Source organism: Melampsora larici-populina (assembly GCF_000204055.1).
Source record: "Melampsora larici-populina 98AG31 unplaced genomic scaffold MELLAscaffold_1, whole genome shotgun sequence".
Taxonomy (NCBI): Eukaryota; Fungi; Basidiomycota; class Pucciniomycetes; order Pucciniales; family Melampsoraceae; genus Melampsora; species Melampsora laricis-populina.
Window position 1 is genome coordinate 1,342,634 of NW_006768765.1, and position 15,700 is coordinate 1,358,333.

Here is a 15,700-nt window from a genome sequence, read left to right on the forward strand (position 1 = left end):
TAAGTCAACCTCAAAAGAGAATTGAATCAATGTAACCTCCAAGGAACTCTTGATCGGAAACATGACATGTACACTGATTTCCTTCTTTGTGAGATCAAAGGTCAATTCCCATTCAATTTGCAAAGATATCATCTGCACCCGATGTAAAAGAAATCAAACAGAAGGTAAAGACTTGAATCCAATTCTAGAATTCTAGATACATCCCATGATAAGATAGCTCACCATAAAGAAGAGAAAAACCAAATGCATAGTATCCAACAGATCATACATTACCAATGGTTTACATATTTAATACCAAACAAACGGAATTTGCTGGATCAAAGCCTATTACTGAAGAGCTATCCTACATCATTATGAAAACAGGTTTGCTCTTTCACTGTTCTCAAAACCAATTGAATATAAATCTAATCCAGTAGAACAAGAGGATGTTAAGTATTTATCAATTTACCCATTTGATGAAGGATTATAGGATGAGATATACAGATAAAAAGTTCAAAAGGTTACACAGATAGAAGTGTGTATCTGTAAGCCATTTGTTTTTCAAATGGGTTGTAATGTTTGTGAATGAAAAACCCATTGAAGTGATACAAGATCAATCTTCATCAATTTCCAAATATCACATACTGTTTGATAAAATCAAACCGGTACATCTACATCCTGTTCTGAAGAGAAGAAGACTTGGTTTTACCGTGCCATTGGACAGATTTGTCTAGTTTTCAGTAGTAGAATAAAATGTACTAGCCAAAAGTAATGAAGGTGTCTTTTGACCACACGCCTGATGAAGAGATGTGCACTAACGGTACTCAAAGTAACTAGGTGGTTTCTGACTACTTTGAAACCTAGAACCTACTTTTTTCTTTTGGCGGGGATTTTTTTTTAAAGTATGTTTTTGCCAACTGGGCAGCTTTGAGGACCCCGTGCCTGCTTTTACCATATCTTTAGCCTCTGTCACATAATGCCTTGCATTGGCCTCCGGCAAGGTCTGGCCGTAGATCTAGTCCAAGCCTCCGGAAAGGTCTTATCTACCATTTATTCCACCTCACAACCTCCGTCTTACATTGGCTTATATGCCTACCTCCACCTCAACATCATGAAAACAGCATCGGAAATCTTAATCAATAACTCCGACAAAGCCCTACTGGTCTCCATCGACTCCCTTGTTTGGGCTTTGAACAACTTCCTTATTGTTAAACATGTTTCTTTTTGAGTTTTGTTAGGTCATTGGAATGAAAGTTTGGTGAAGGTGAATGAACTCGCCCTTTCGTCCGCACAAACAGTCATCTCTACATTTATGGGCCTGATCAATCCTGAAATGTTTTTACCAATCGTAAGTCATTCACTCTATTCCCCAAGCCCTTGCTGATAGTTGGAATGCAACTGATCAAATTCAACTTGAAACACGTGCTCAGATATCAATCATTTTCAAAACGATCGATCGATTCAACTCTGTCTTAAGAGGGAGTTGACTCAATCCCTCTCCCCTCAGGCTTCTATTCAATTTTATTCAAGTCTTCATTTCAGAGATTCACAAAAATATACCAAGAAATACACAAAAACAATAACAAATTTTGAACGATTGATCGATTTAAAAAACAACCAATTGTCACACTTCTCACCGGTTCAGATCATAACTCACACCTACTCACACTAATCACTCTCAAATAGATAAATTTTCCACATATAAGCATCATAGTTTTCATTTCAGAGTAAAAGGAAAATAAAAAACATGACTATAAGAGTCTTTTGTGTCTTTGGTATCAAAATCGAGAGAATTAAGAGTGAAAAATTGTTTTTTATTGGTTTTTATTTGTTGTGAATGAGGTAAAAGAGTAATTTTTGTGGTTTCAATTGTTTGTACTGAGAGGGGACAATAAAAAATAACCTGTGTAATCTCGTGTATTCATGAGGTAAGGAGTTGAAGGGTTCACTACAAACCGTCAGTAAAAGCTTTGGCCATCTTTCTAGCCTGGGCATGAGGAACACCAGCTTTAGTTATGGAAAGCAGTTGTGGGTGAAGCGGGAGACAGGGTTTCCGGAATAGATGGTGGCAATTGATCTGACATGCTGAGCGTGAGATGGTGTGTGTGGTGACAGATGGGGCTCAATGACTGAGAAAATTGAAAGTGGGCACCCGGCACGGCAGTACAAGAGTGCTCGCCTACTTTTTCTGGTTGGTGCCTACTTTTTGAAGTTAGGTTTCTCAACTAGGTCTAACTAGGTAGATTTCACCTAGTTACTTTGAGTACCGTTACTGTTAAAGTTTGCTGTTCTCTGTTTTGCCACCTTTGTACATCACTTGAGAACCATGACATCGGTCACCACAAAGCCAACTGCAGTATGAGATCAAGGCCCAATAGAGAGGGTAAGCAAATGACATACGCATAGAGACTCAGAGCACGTGACTGAGGATAGTGCGGCTGGCTTGTTAATTGACTACTTGAGGGATCAGTTTCAGAACATCTCAATGCTTCTCTTGCATTTCTTTCAATACAAACATATAGTTGACATGATTATCTTGCATATATTTTGAAATGATATACACTGAATATACTCTAACAGGACACCTCATAAGGAGTGCTATAACAGGAAACCCTGAAGGTTTCTATAACATGTATGGAGGAATTAAGATTCACGACTGGAGGTGATATTTTTTTGGTTTGGATAATCATCTTCTGAAACAAATAAGTGATGAAAAACAAAGAGAAGAGAGAGAAGAGACAATCATAGCAGGCTCGCAACTTTGTATGGTAGCTACAACTATGAAGCACCTTATCTGAAACCTACATAAATGAACTTGAGATAACGCCATGATTGCAAAGTCTTTTTGAAAATGACCTCGATTGACCGCAGAAAGTCTTGAAATGAGTCCAAGGACACTTCAAGCAATTTGTCCAGCATTCATACTTTTCTTTCGCTGTTTGTGCAATTCTTCTACCGCGCTACTGGGTTCAGCCGTTACTACCACCTTAGAGTCAATAACCGGGGGTCTTCGGATTGTCTCTAAAAGAGTAGTATCCCGCATAGCCTCATCAGAGAGTTTGAAAGATTGTCTTCTCTGTTTCAACTCTTGTTCCGTCAGTCCAACTACTTGTTGATCTGCACCGACGCTACCACTCTTCGCTTTGTCATACATCCGATACATCTCTGATTGTCCTTCGGGTGTAGTAAAGTCCATTTCGATCGTACTGTCCAAGGTATTACTCATTGGATGTACGTTCTTGAGCGAAGCAAAACTTCCGCGCGATGATGGATGTCTAAGAACGGGTTCATGGCCGGGCGGCGAAGCTATATTTTCGGGGAGTGTGGTGTCGACAGTGGCAATTTTGTTGAGTACTTTGCCCATCGGTATGACTTCATTAGTTGGCAAACGAGTGAGTCCAGGTCGGGTTGGTACGCCGAGTCCAGAGACAGGGCCCGCCAAATCACCGGTTGCTTGATGCTCCGGAAGCTAAAAGAGACATGTAAGCGATATGACCAAATCATCATACTAGAAGAAACTAGTCGACTTACAGTATTGTCAACCATTAGCTTATCAGTCAATAAATCTGCCATCACCACCTTGTCGGTAAGCTCTTGAGGATGGCTGCCTGAGCGGACTAGCTTGTGTTGCATAGCTACATCGGTGATCAGCTTCTCACCCTCGTCAGGCAGTCCACTCAAATGCCGTGTCACTTTGTCCATAGTCATATTGTTGACAAGACCGATAACGTGCTGTTCATCATGCAAGTTGTCGATGGTTGGAGGATTTTCAATCGTTGCTCGAATGGTGGTATCTCTCGAGGTCAGTTCAGACAAGCTTTGAGCCATTAAGGAGAGTTCTCGATGGTTGAGATTTCCTCCGTTTGAGCCAAGTTCTCCCAAAGAAGCCTCTGCCATCTGATATGCTTCATATGTCATTTCACCGGTCGGGAAACAAGGCATTCCACCTCGATGAGATAGTACTGAATTCAGGTCTGCTTTGTCGGACACGACGGGTCGAAGGACCGTAGATAAAGATGTAGTGTCACGTTCAGCGGATACTGAAAGGCTTCGGGCCATGGTATCATATTCAGTCGTCATTTCATCGTCGTCTTCATCAAAGACGTTGGGTAGGACGTGTTGACTTGGTCCCTGATAATTCGAGCTAGCAACTGGTGGACGCTGTATGTTTTGCGGCAATGTGCTGTCTGCTTTCGAGATGTCGGTAAGGTGATCAGCCATTGACTGTCTTCGTTTACGTTTGGCATCGATTGATTCTCCGTCTGCAGCAGGGCTCAGCAATGGCGAAGAAGGTCCAGAGAGTGGGTTCTGAAGGTGTGTCAACACCGATCCTGTTTTCAAGCCAGTCAAATCGCGAATAGACGCCTTGAAGCGATCTCTGGCAGTCCCGTGAGTTTCGGGAAAACGTGATGGTTGAGCAAGCTTTTGAGCTTGCGCAGGTGTGTTGAGGGCGGACACTGTGAGCTTCGGAGTCTTTACAGCGACATGATGTTTAGTCGGTAACCAAGTTTGAAAGAAACTTTCCATCCAGCTAGTCACGCGCTGTTGCACACTGTTTATCAAATGTTTCTCGAGAACCGGCCATATCGTATGCAAGGTGTTTGAATTAGTTGGATAAAATTTGATGTCTGCTGAGGTGACAACAAGCTTTGTTCCCTCGTAAACGGGCAAGGAGGAAAACATATGAAACAAGGCTTTGTCCTTGGGACTCAGGGTAGTGACCACGTCCAATACAAATTTGGCGTCCAAGGTGCCAGTGTGCTCAACAGCAGATTGGGACTTGTTGATGTAAGTGAATGGCACGGATTTCGACTGTAATTGTATGTGTTTCATACTAAAGCTCGTATTGCTACAGAAAGTGTTGTCGTGGGCATGGAATGTGGAATGAGTGTTGAAGCCAAACTCGGACGGTAGCTCATCTACCAATGAAAGATCGAGTTTTGAGAAGACTAGTCGGGTGGCTTCGTCGTGGTGCTCAACATCCCCTAGCGGAATGATCAATAACTGAGATAGCAGGGTCTTCACAGATTCCAAAGCGCCTTCTACCCCGGTCCCCGGTTGATTAGAGTTTGAATCTCCCATAATCCCGAACCAGACCCTACGCAGATCACGAGAAAATCGTGCAAAGGTACTGTTGCCCTGAATGCCCAGCATGACATTCTCGAGGTGCCGCTTGAAACGACCGTAGACATCCTTGTGAGTGGGTGTGTCGAATAGTCCACTTGACCATGCTTGTAAAATCAGATCGAGTTTTGCATCTGTGTCGCAGGGCGAATATACATAACCCAGTGGATGCATCTGGTAATCGCTCGATGGGGGTGCCGTGGTGGTCAGTGGTTTAGTTAAGATGTCGCGAGTCTCCGCTGCCAATTTGGTCGACGATCCATCAATCAATGCAATCCATGAAACGAAGCTCTTCACTAGAGGTTTGATGGAGCTTCCGGTGAGTTGTTCAATGCTAGCAAATAGAAGACTTAAAAACTCTGCTATATGTCGAACTTCGTTTTGTTCTGTCACACCTTGCGGGCCGAATAGCGAATCTGATAATCTTGACCAAAGCCCGTCACGTACACTTTCAGACGCCAGGATGAGTTGACATACCCGATCAAGCAAATTGAGGAAGGCCGATTTATAGATACTTAGTGAGACCACCTTGTCCATCATTGTACGGAGTATAGTCAAACACGATACGCCAGTTGGTTCAGACTGTGCCGCTGACATGAAGCCGAGAACGCTTCCACTAAATTCAGCGAACCTACGAAGGAGGGAGAATCAGCATTGATCAAATCACGAATGTGAGGAATCAAAGCACCGACATTGAGGCAATCTCGGGTTCTGCATATAGCAAGCCCCCTATGCGCTGAAATTGTTCGATAATCTCGTGTAGATGGACGGTGAGATATGCTGCTTGTAATGTGGGTACACTCTCTAGCACCTTGGTGATCAATTCTACCAAACCCAGCGGCAAGGGTCATCGTCAGTTTCGGGTCATCTAGTGGTGTTATCGAGAAATTAAATGTTTGTCGCGGAAAATGGACTTACTGGTCACATCAGTGCTCAAATTCGCAAGGCCGCCTGATAAGATATATTTCACAAAATTTCCAACAGCTTCGCCTCCGCCTTCTTGTCCCATAAGCGAGCTGAAGCTATTGAGCAAGATTTTTGCGTCTGAGTGCGCACTTTTCTTCGCTTCGCTAGAGCCGTCTTCCAGATGGTCGACGTCAGACACTGCAGACCATGCGTGAGAATTGCGTGCTCGGACTGCCACTGAAGGCTCTCGTGCGATGGTAGAAAATCTCCTGGCATGTAAAGCAGCCGCTTGATTTGCAGTGCCAGTTGAGGAAATGGTGCCACCACCATAAGAGAAACTAGCAGCAGGTTGCGTGAATCGACGGGCACCGATGGGCGTGTTTCGGGGCTGGTTGGCAAATGAGCCCATGCGATTGGAGCCAACTGTACTACTGGCAATCGTAGTTGGAGCACGGTTCTTAGTTGGTAAGGCAGCTCTACGATGCTCATCTCCTGGTAGGATCACATCATAAGGATGTGGACTAGCTTGACGAGTTTGAAAAGTTGATTCTACATCCAAGTCTCGAACTCGAGCCCCCAAGGTGAAGTTGGGTACACTGGTAGAGGAAGTGGTCAATCCAGGGGTGGGCAAGGATGACCGGGGCGAGTTTGCCAAACTATTCGCAGACGTACTGCCGCGCCTGGAGTGTTCGGATTGATGAATTGAACCCGGGAAAGATTGATCATCGTGCGAAGTTTTTCTCGCAACTTGCTTGACTGTCATCCCCAGAGATAATGAACAGTTGGTTAGGTTAATCGATGCAAGAACCTCAAGCGATCAAGAGATCCATGGATGAACTGACCTGATTCGTCATTAAGTTGAGTCAATGGCCTGAGTCTTGGACCACCAAAACTTGAGCTTGGTCGCCCACGGTTAGATGGAGGGTTAGACAAATTGGGTGTGTTGCTGGAGATAGAGCTTGTAGAATCGGCAGCAACATTAGTATGGAAAGAAACTCGACGTGGGGGCTGATTTGGGTCCATCTTGGAAAAGAATTAATAGAGAGGAAGAAAGCAAAGTTATAAGAACTGTGGAGAGGAAGTCTAAAATGGTTTTGAGATTGCAATCGTTGGATGGGAAGGGATAATAGTCAAAAGTGAATTGAAGGTAAAGAAGGAAGAAGTGAACAGCTCAGCTGATCAAAAGTACAATGATGATCTGCCCCATTAAGTTGGAAATTATGACATCATCGATCGATCGATTTGATTTCCATTAAAAACCCATAAGTCATGACACTCCGGAATAACTTTCGGTCGGTTCGACGTTGTATAAGATCTTCACACTTGGTGATATGCAAGATTGCACATTCAACCCACATGAATCCATGATGCTTGGTCAAGGATACGTTCCAGACAATTAGTGGTATATACAACAGCTTAATCATGCTCACTAAGTGGACATAAACTCTTCAAATGGGCTTGAAGATTCCAGGATGAAGTAGTGCAATTCACCCACGTATCATTGGGGAGACTAGTCCGTGGATCACCACTTCGTTCATGGTGATTGCATGTTAATCATCACTGGTGAAGCAGTTCTTGATCAAATCTGTCTTGCTCAGACGGGAAAACCAAACTCATCACTGAAACAACAAATCCGAATTTCGCTCAATTCCTGTGCGCAGCAATAGACCAAAGGCACGACATCATTGAGTAAGCTCATCAATTGCAGCGGTATGGAGTTGTGACAGTGATTAATGATGAGGTTCATTGATCTTTAAGAGAGGAGTGAGAATCCAATTATTGGGCTTCACTTCAGCCTCAACTGAGTCAAAAACACCACTCTTTTCATTGTATGAATCTCAAGCTCCGGATTGACTTTGTCAATTCCCTGTTGCTCACATCTTCTATCTCTATTAATTGTGGGATACAAAGTAGGAACCGACAACTTATCCGAGCTTCCCAACTTGGACTTTTTGGCTGCGGTTTTTGGCTTGCCCAGGTTCCCAGTTTCCCAATACAGCCAACAAGTGCAAGTTGCAAAACTCAGAGGAGTTCTGGTTCTACTTTGTATCCCATAAAAGTATCATACCAATTGCCCTGAAAAACTGAATACTATCTTACATGCTGTTGTTGGGGTCCCTTCCATCACTTCTTTTCTGAAAAATAATCACACCTGGAACCATTCCAACTCAAGTATTGGTCTTGTCTAATCCAACCACCACCTCAACAGAGCTTTTAGAAGAGCCCTTGAGGCAAGCTAGGAACCATGACAAGGCAGCTAGTATGACAGATGATGTTTTCAAGCCCCCACAATGTGAGTTGGAGGCGCTTATTTCCCATCTACAGTAGGAATCAGCGCAGCCTGCACCTCCTGGTCAACATTGGCAAAAATTGTGGTGAGGCCACCAAGACTCTCAAAGAGCCTGTACCACCATGTTACCACAAGTTCATCCATATGTTTCAACCACCCAGTGCCTGGCACCCAAGAAGAAAATACAATTTTTGTGCTCCATTAGTACCCAATGCACAATCACGAGCTTGTCGCATCATCCCTCTGTCACTGGCGGAACAGGCTGCACTCAACTTCATGATCAATGAAGCCTAAGGACTTGCCAATGGAACCATTTGTCATACTACTTCACTGCGGGTAGCACCTGTACTCTTCACCTGTAAGAAGGATGGCAAACTACGACGATGCTTTAACTACAGCACCCTGAATGCTCTGACAGTCAAAAATAAGTATCCCCTACCGTCAACAATGTATCTTATTGACAGCCTCATAGACACCAACAAATTCAAAAAGTTAGATCTACATAATTCAACAGCAACTTATGCATCACAGAAGGAGACAAGGATAAACTTGCATTCATCTGCATGGCAGGACAGCTTGCACCCCTCACCATGCCCTTTGGGCCAACCATTGTGCCAGGTTTTTTTGATATGATATGCAAGATATCCTACTTGGCCATGTTTCAAAGGCACAGCTGTCTGTTTGGACAACACCATTGTCTATACCAAGAATGGAACAGACCAAACTATGATCATCACTAATTATGGGATACAAAGTTAAAACTGGAAGTTTTTTCCCAGTTTCCCAGTTTTCAAAATACAGCCAGAAACGCAAACTGGGATACTGGGAGAACATGGGAAAGTTCCAAACACAGCCAAAAACGAAAACTGGGAAACTGGGAAAAAAATCCCAGATTCAACTTTGTATCCCACAAATGTACTAGAAAGACTCAACAAACAGCAACTATTGCTAAAACACAAGAAGTGTGAGTTTTCAAAGGATGAAGTTGAATACATAGGTTGGATACCAAGGTCTCATAAATTTGTACAACAAAATCAAGATGGACCTGTCAAAGATAAAGGCTATGAAAATGTGGACAGTACCATATAATCCCTAGGAGCTGGGGCAGTTCATAGGTTCTTCCAACTTCTGATGCAGGTTTATTAAGCAATTTACAGCCACAACACGTCCACTACACAACTTGAAAAAAGATAAGACACCATTAATCTGGGACAAACACCACAAACAAACATTTGAGACATCAAAGGTAGCATTCACATCCACACCAATCTGAAGAAAGCAGACTCATATGAACCCTTCAGACTGGAATGCAACTACTTCGACTTTGTCCTAGGAGCCTTCCTATCTCAGCATTCAAGCAAAGACAGAGAGTAGCTTACTTATCTTGCTCATTAGTCCAAGCCAAACATAATTACAAGAATTTTGATAAGGATCTATAGTGCTTATCCCTGAAACTAAGGACACATAGAACAGGGTTGTGCCCTGGAGATTGAATTTTGAAACACAAGAAAAAGCTATCAATTGTTCACAATAGATATAGACACCAAGTCCCCAATCTCACAATTCCAAAACCACACTTGGGATCCAAAAATGTGACTTGTGGCGGAGAGGATGGGTTTTGGTGATCCAATTTGATTTCATTATTTCAGGGGTAAGCACTGTACTAGCAATTGTAGCATACTTTAAGGAACCAAGGGACTACCTCAAATGTAAACCAAACCACCTAGAGGTAATAGTCTATACAGACCATTGTAATCTTGAAATTTTCATGACCACTGATCAACTAACAAGACAGCAAGCCCAATTTATCAAGACCCTTGGTTGCTTCAATTTCCAAACAATACCACAACCAATCCGCTGTTGATTGCGGTTGCAGAGCATTTTGTGGAACCATATGACCATAATATATAGAAGTCACTGTGCTCCATAATCCAACAGCAAATGATCCCATATGTAGTGGTGAAATTGCTCCACCATCAGCCAGGGTTGTGTATATTTATTTGTTCAAGTTTCTTGATTTCATTGGTTTATCATGTTTGATTTCCAATTCTTCTCACACCATGTAAATATCCTTGTAGCACGTTGACGTGCACACACAAAAGACTTTCCTTAGACCCTGTAACAACCCATCAAAGAGGTGCCACAACAAGCACATCTTCCCCTTATCACCTGGGAGGTTGAAATTCAGTTGACCCCTGCTGACAACAAAGGATTCTGCAAATCCTTTGAACAAATCACAAAGCACAAAGGGTGCTCAACAACAATCTCAGTCTAAATTTGACCAAAAGACTTGGAGTTTTATTTCAAAACTCTCTGTGTGTGCATGTTGACGTGCCACACGGATATTTACATGGTGTCAATTGATTTTTTTGCTCTCATTTGTTTTGAACTTTGTAACTATATATTTCTCAGAAAACATAAGGAAATAAAAAAATTACATTGTGTGCCTTGATAGGAGCTCTTGGGTATGCTTGTCAACAGCACCTCAATTGGGTATAAGGCTATGTATGCTTGTAATTCCGCCTGTGTTGTTGTACAAAAAATCAAAATTGGCCAAGCTAATCTCAAATGACTGTAACTCCATCACTCCTTGAAACCTAAACTCAAACTTATAAAGTCTTGAGGTATAAGGGTTGGTTTTCCAGGAAATTTTTCAAAAAGTTTGAAATGGGACCGTCAAACTCACTACTAGATCCAAGAAAGATTGCCAAAGGCAATACCTGTGTTTGGTGCAGATCCCAAGGCATAAGCCCCGGGTATATAATTACTTGAACAAATGATGAAACACACCCTACAGGGTGGCTAGGGCCATACATAAAAAATATTAGAAAAAGACAACCACAACTAATATATGTTAAACAACCTTTGTAACTACTAAGAATGAAATATGAATAATACTAGCAAAAAGAAAAAGAGATATAAAATAGAACTAAAATATCAATAAAAGACTGAAACAACTATACTTGAAAAGATAAAGAATTAAAATAATCGACTAAATGATAATACTTGACTAATACCTTTTTTTACCAGCTTCAGACAGGGAGTAGGAGGGAGGGATGAATTTTTTTTCTGAAATGGAATGAGAATAGAGAGAAACCTTGAGTTTGATGAAGTTGTTGACGAAAGTAACTGCTATGGGAAAGTTGTGGATGATGGTGGTCAACAGCTATGATGTCATAGCTGATGAATCAAAAGATATGGTCAGGAAAAGTCCAACCCGTCAGTATATACTTACATGTAATATTATCCAACTTTCCCATTCCACTCTGTTAATAACAAGTTACCAACAACGAGTCAAGTAGCTTTTCAAGATTGTAATTCATGGACAAGAAACACATGAAGAAGATGATTTTTATACACCATGAGGTAATCCAGACTTCTGTTTTTAGCAGAAATTACCGCTGTGTAACCAGATTGGCTTGGTGGTGGACAGCTGCTGCAAGATGGTCACAAGTACGGTGTTCAAGCAGCAAGATTGGCTGGCTGCTGTAAGTTGGTCCATTTGGCAGCCTATCAAACATCTATAAGGTTTGTATGCTGCCAATCATATGGGAGCTGATCAGAGAACCTCTTTGTTTCTGCCCATAGCCACTCCTTCCACCCCATGTGGGCTGAGGCATCAATTATGGGATACAAAGTAAAATCTGGGCATGTGCCCAGCCTTGCACTTGCAATTATTTTGGCTGTAAATTTGGATTTTATGGGCAAAACCCTGGGCACAAAAATCAGATTTACAGCCAAACACATTCCAGCACAGGGCCGGGCACATGTCTGGCTTCTGCTTTGTATGTTGAAGCAGATGGCAAAGAGCTCCCAGACCAAAGAGTGGATTCTAGGAGCTCTCTCATTATCAAAGTAAAAAAACGTGGTGAGAGCCACATCTATGGAGGCAAATGTGAAAACAAAGTCCAAGCTTGCAGCCTCTAATTTGGTTTTGCTTGAAGACACTTCCTTTGACCTTCTGCTATTTGCCAAAAGGCTGGTAAAGCTCTCATCAGACCTATAACTGGCCACACAATCAGCTGATTTCTGGCCAAAAGTTCTGCTTATGGCCATAAATCACCTGGTGTTGTCCAACCATCCATAATTGGGTGAAACATGAAATATTGGCCAGCGTTGCCAGATCGTGACACGGCCACCTTTACGCTGGTGTCTCAACAAAGAGTTACCCCGTGGTGTAGTGAAGTGATCAACCGTAGGACAGCCAGCAGAGATAATTTGCCCCCGGAGAGGCTTCATGAGGAGTCCAGATGAAGGTGAACTGCCCAAAAAGACATCATTATTCTGATGGTCATCCAAGGTCTTTTCAATAGAGCTTTAAAACGGGACTATCGTAAGTTCAGTCAATTGATTATACAAAGAGTTAAGACATTTGTATGCGCGGACAGAAAGACTCATTAGCTGAGATTGTGACGTCATCTGACCATTCTTCACCATACAAGTTCAAACCAGCTTTCTGAACCTTTACAAATCAGAAAGTCAACCCAAAGACCAAAATACGAATCAGCTTCAAAGAACTTCCAAACACTCAACAAACAAATCACAACAATGTCTCGATTGATCCGGGTTACCTTAAATGATACTTTAATAGCAGAATCAAATCAAACAAAATCAATCGAAGGAAACTATTAGTAAGTCATTCATTCCAAACATCCATCCAAATCTAAAACCTCAGTTTACCTCTTCTTTACCAAAACCAATCGAATCTTCTTAACCAAAACCTCCTTTTCTCGATTGTTTATTTTGATACGATCTTTTAAAGCTTTCCACCTGATTCAATCGTCAAAGAACATTATGTTTCATCTGATACAATCAGTCATTGTTCTTGGAAGGGTAAAGCCAATTATTATACAATCTGTGGTGAAAAAGATGTAGCTTGGTATTACTCAGATCCATTAGTAAGTCAAATTCGATCATCTTGAGAATCATCTCATCAACTTGATCGCTTATACATTTTTTTGTCTGGATCGATTCAATTTAAAGGAAAAAGCCAAAGATATCAAGGGTTATGTTGCATTTTATAAGGGTAAAGTGGATATTGAAGAAACTGCAGCAACTAGTTAATCTTTTCCAATCAGTTATCAAATATCTTATCTCCCATACAAGGGTCATCTAGCAGCTTCATCCTTCAAAGATTGTACTTTGGACTGTGTTATAATCATCAGAAGAATAAATGGGAACCTTTTAGATTCTTGTCTCGATTCTCTTTCAAAAGTATTATCAAAGCAATTTATCCTCTTGTTGTATTCTGATCAAAATCAAATTCCTGAATTGATATAAGTCTTCATTGTAAAAAATGACTCAGAAATCTCTATATCACTGCGTGAACTAAAGGTTTCTAAAAGTCAGCTTCACATGAAATTGGCGACAGTGCAGAAAAAGTTTTAATTCCTTCAAGTTTGAGCAAGAAACAACAGAAAATACATGAAATCCGACATCGATCATATTCATCAATGTGTCTACATAAGCCACATTGATCCTATGATGACAGATGTTTTTAATTTACATCTCCATCTCTCAAAACTCATCAGATCACAACACCATTTTCCAGATTATTAAATTTTATTTCAAGTTACAGTGATTGGAATATCATTTGTTTCATCATCTTCTCCACCCTCACACGTGATTTCCCCAGTATTGATCCATCGAGAGGTATATCCCACTATCAAAACAAGTTCATCTAATCAGCCAAGACCATCCAAGAGATCAGAGTGAAGCTCAATCAACTTACTCTTCCATATACGTACTTTCCCATCCGAACCACTCGTACTCAACACCGTTCCTGTTACATTCCATTCACACTTTCCAACCCCTCCTCCACCACTGTTGTCACCATCACTTCCGACTTCCTTCAAAGGTTTCTTAATCACATGATCTTCTAATTCAGTATCAAGTTCAACTTGCCAATGCATACTAGATTGATTGCTTGGTAATGAATTCAGACTAGATGGTTTTAATTTCCAAATCCTTGCTCTTCCATCCCGATGACCTGCTGCAATCAAATGATAATCCCTTGCACATGCAGGTGACCAAGCTAAACTTGAGACTGGTGCTGGTTTTGAAAACTGATGACTCGTTTGGGTTTGTAGATTCGGATTGGATTCGGTGCCAGTCGATTTCACTGCTGAGGTTTGAGGACTTAGGTTTGCAAAGTTTTCCCATTGAGAATGTGAGGTAAGTTTAATCACTCGAATCAACCCTGATGGACCAGCAGAGACAGCTAGTATATCGCCCCAGTAAGTCTCAGGACACCATGTTAAAGACCAACCACCGGATGACTCATTTGTAGTGGCCGCTTGGGTTGTTGGATGATGATTCGAAGAGGTTGCGAGTGAAGACAAGGTAGGAGTAGGAGTAGCTCGAAGACCAGAGAGAGGACTAGTGAGGGAATTGGATGAAAAGCCATGTTTTTGATGGTTATGACTTGCAGATGTGTCAAATCCTCTGACAGAGGTAAAAGCTGGATGTTGAGTAAAAGGACCACCACCCACACCAGCGCCAGATGGTACGATTGAATTCAAATGATTAACTGAACTACAGAGAGTAGGAGGTAAAACGGAAAGATCAAGATCGATGATCATATTCCAACTATCAGATGTGATCGAATTGGACTCTAGACACTCATAAAGACGTAAATGATGATCGGTAGAGATAGACGCGAGTTTTAAGCTAGTTTCAGATGGACTAAAAGCCAAATCTCGAACATGACCATAAGAATCGGCCAAGATTGCTTGTTGACGCCATTGAGTGATAGGTTCTGATGAAGGTTCGGTACTTGATTTAGATTTTGATGATGGTCCAGTAGAGCCTTTTGGATTTGATGATCGATCATTTCTACGAGTTTCTAATTAGAAAGATATCATTCAAGATTTAAATCAGATTATATGTTCATAAGTTAATAAAAGACTAATCAAATGAAAAACCAACGTTCTTCCCAAATCCTAATCGTTCCATCTGTACCAGAACTAGCCAATAATTCATCATGAGGAGGTTCAGACCAAACGACTTTTAAAATCGGACCTTCATGTGCTGTCCAACTTTGTAAGTTTGGTAATGATTTCAAATGTTTTTTATTTTTGATTAATTGATCTTCTTCTTGTTGAATATCTTGAGGCCAATTACCAGTTTCAGGATCCGATGAAAGTACATAGAGATGATGATCTAAAGAAGAAACAGCTATTCGATTACCATGATAATTGAAGTTGAATGAAGAAATTAAATCTGTGTTTGGGATCGGTAGGAAATGAGTTTGAGCCATTTGAAAGTTGAACTTGAATTGGTTTTGGTGATTTTCAAAATTTACGTGACTTGGAACTTGGAAGTGCATTATCTATCAAAACAGTCAATCTATAATAATACAGTTCTGAAAATGATGTTTTTGAAAATTCAAACTTTGTGATT

The 15,700-nt window shown here is 41.4% G+C and overlaps 3 protein-coding genes across 3 annotated transcripts; 1 reads left to right on the forward strand and 2 right to left on the reverse strand.

Moving 5' to 3' along the window:
- Window positions 1-2,878: 2,878 nt before the first annotated feature.
- On the reverse strand, window positions 2,879-7,032 carry MELLADRAFT_86867 (Hypothetical protein; the record flags this gene model as incomplete). The annotated part of the gene is made up of 5 exons (XM_007404011.1): window positions 2,879-3,448; window positions 3,511-5,734; window positions 5,796-5,928; window positions 6,022-6,765; window positions 6,852-7,032. The coding sequence occupies 5 exons, from the start codon at window positions 7,030-7,032 to the stop codon at window positions 2,879-2,881; spliced, it is 3,852 nt and encodes a 1,283-aa protein (XP_007404073.1).
- A 5,815-nt stretch (window positions 7,033-12,847) lies between these two features.
- MELLADRAFT_32386 (uncharacterized protein) lies at window positions 12,848-13,363 on the forward strand (the record flags this gene model as incomplete). The annotated part of the gene is made up of 3 exons (XM_007403537.1): window positions 12,848-12,930; window positions 13,062-13,197; window positions 13,283-13,363. The coding sequence occupies 3 exons, from the start codon at window positions 12,848-12,850 to the stop codon at window positions 13,361-13,363; spliced, it is 300 nt and encodes a 99-aa protein (XP_007403599.1).
- A 620-nt stretch (window positions 13,364-13,983) lies between these two features.
- MELLADRAFT_32569 (uncharacterized protein) lies at window positions 13,984-15,557 on the reverse strand (the record flags this gene model as incomplete). The annotated part of the gene is made up of 4 exons (XM_007404010.1): window positions 13,984-14,423; window positions 14,508-14,577; window positions 14,830-15,073; window positions 15,223-15,557. 4 exons carry the CDS (start codon window positions 15,555-15,557, stop codon window positions 13,984-13,986), a joined length of 1,089 nt encoding a protein of 362 aa, XP_007404072.1.
- Between the last annotated feature and the right edge of the window lie 143 nt (window positions 15,558-15,700).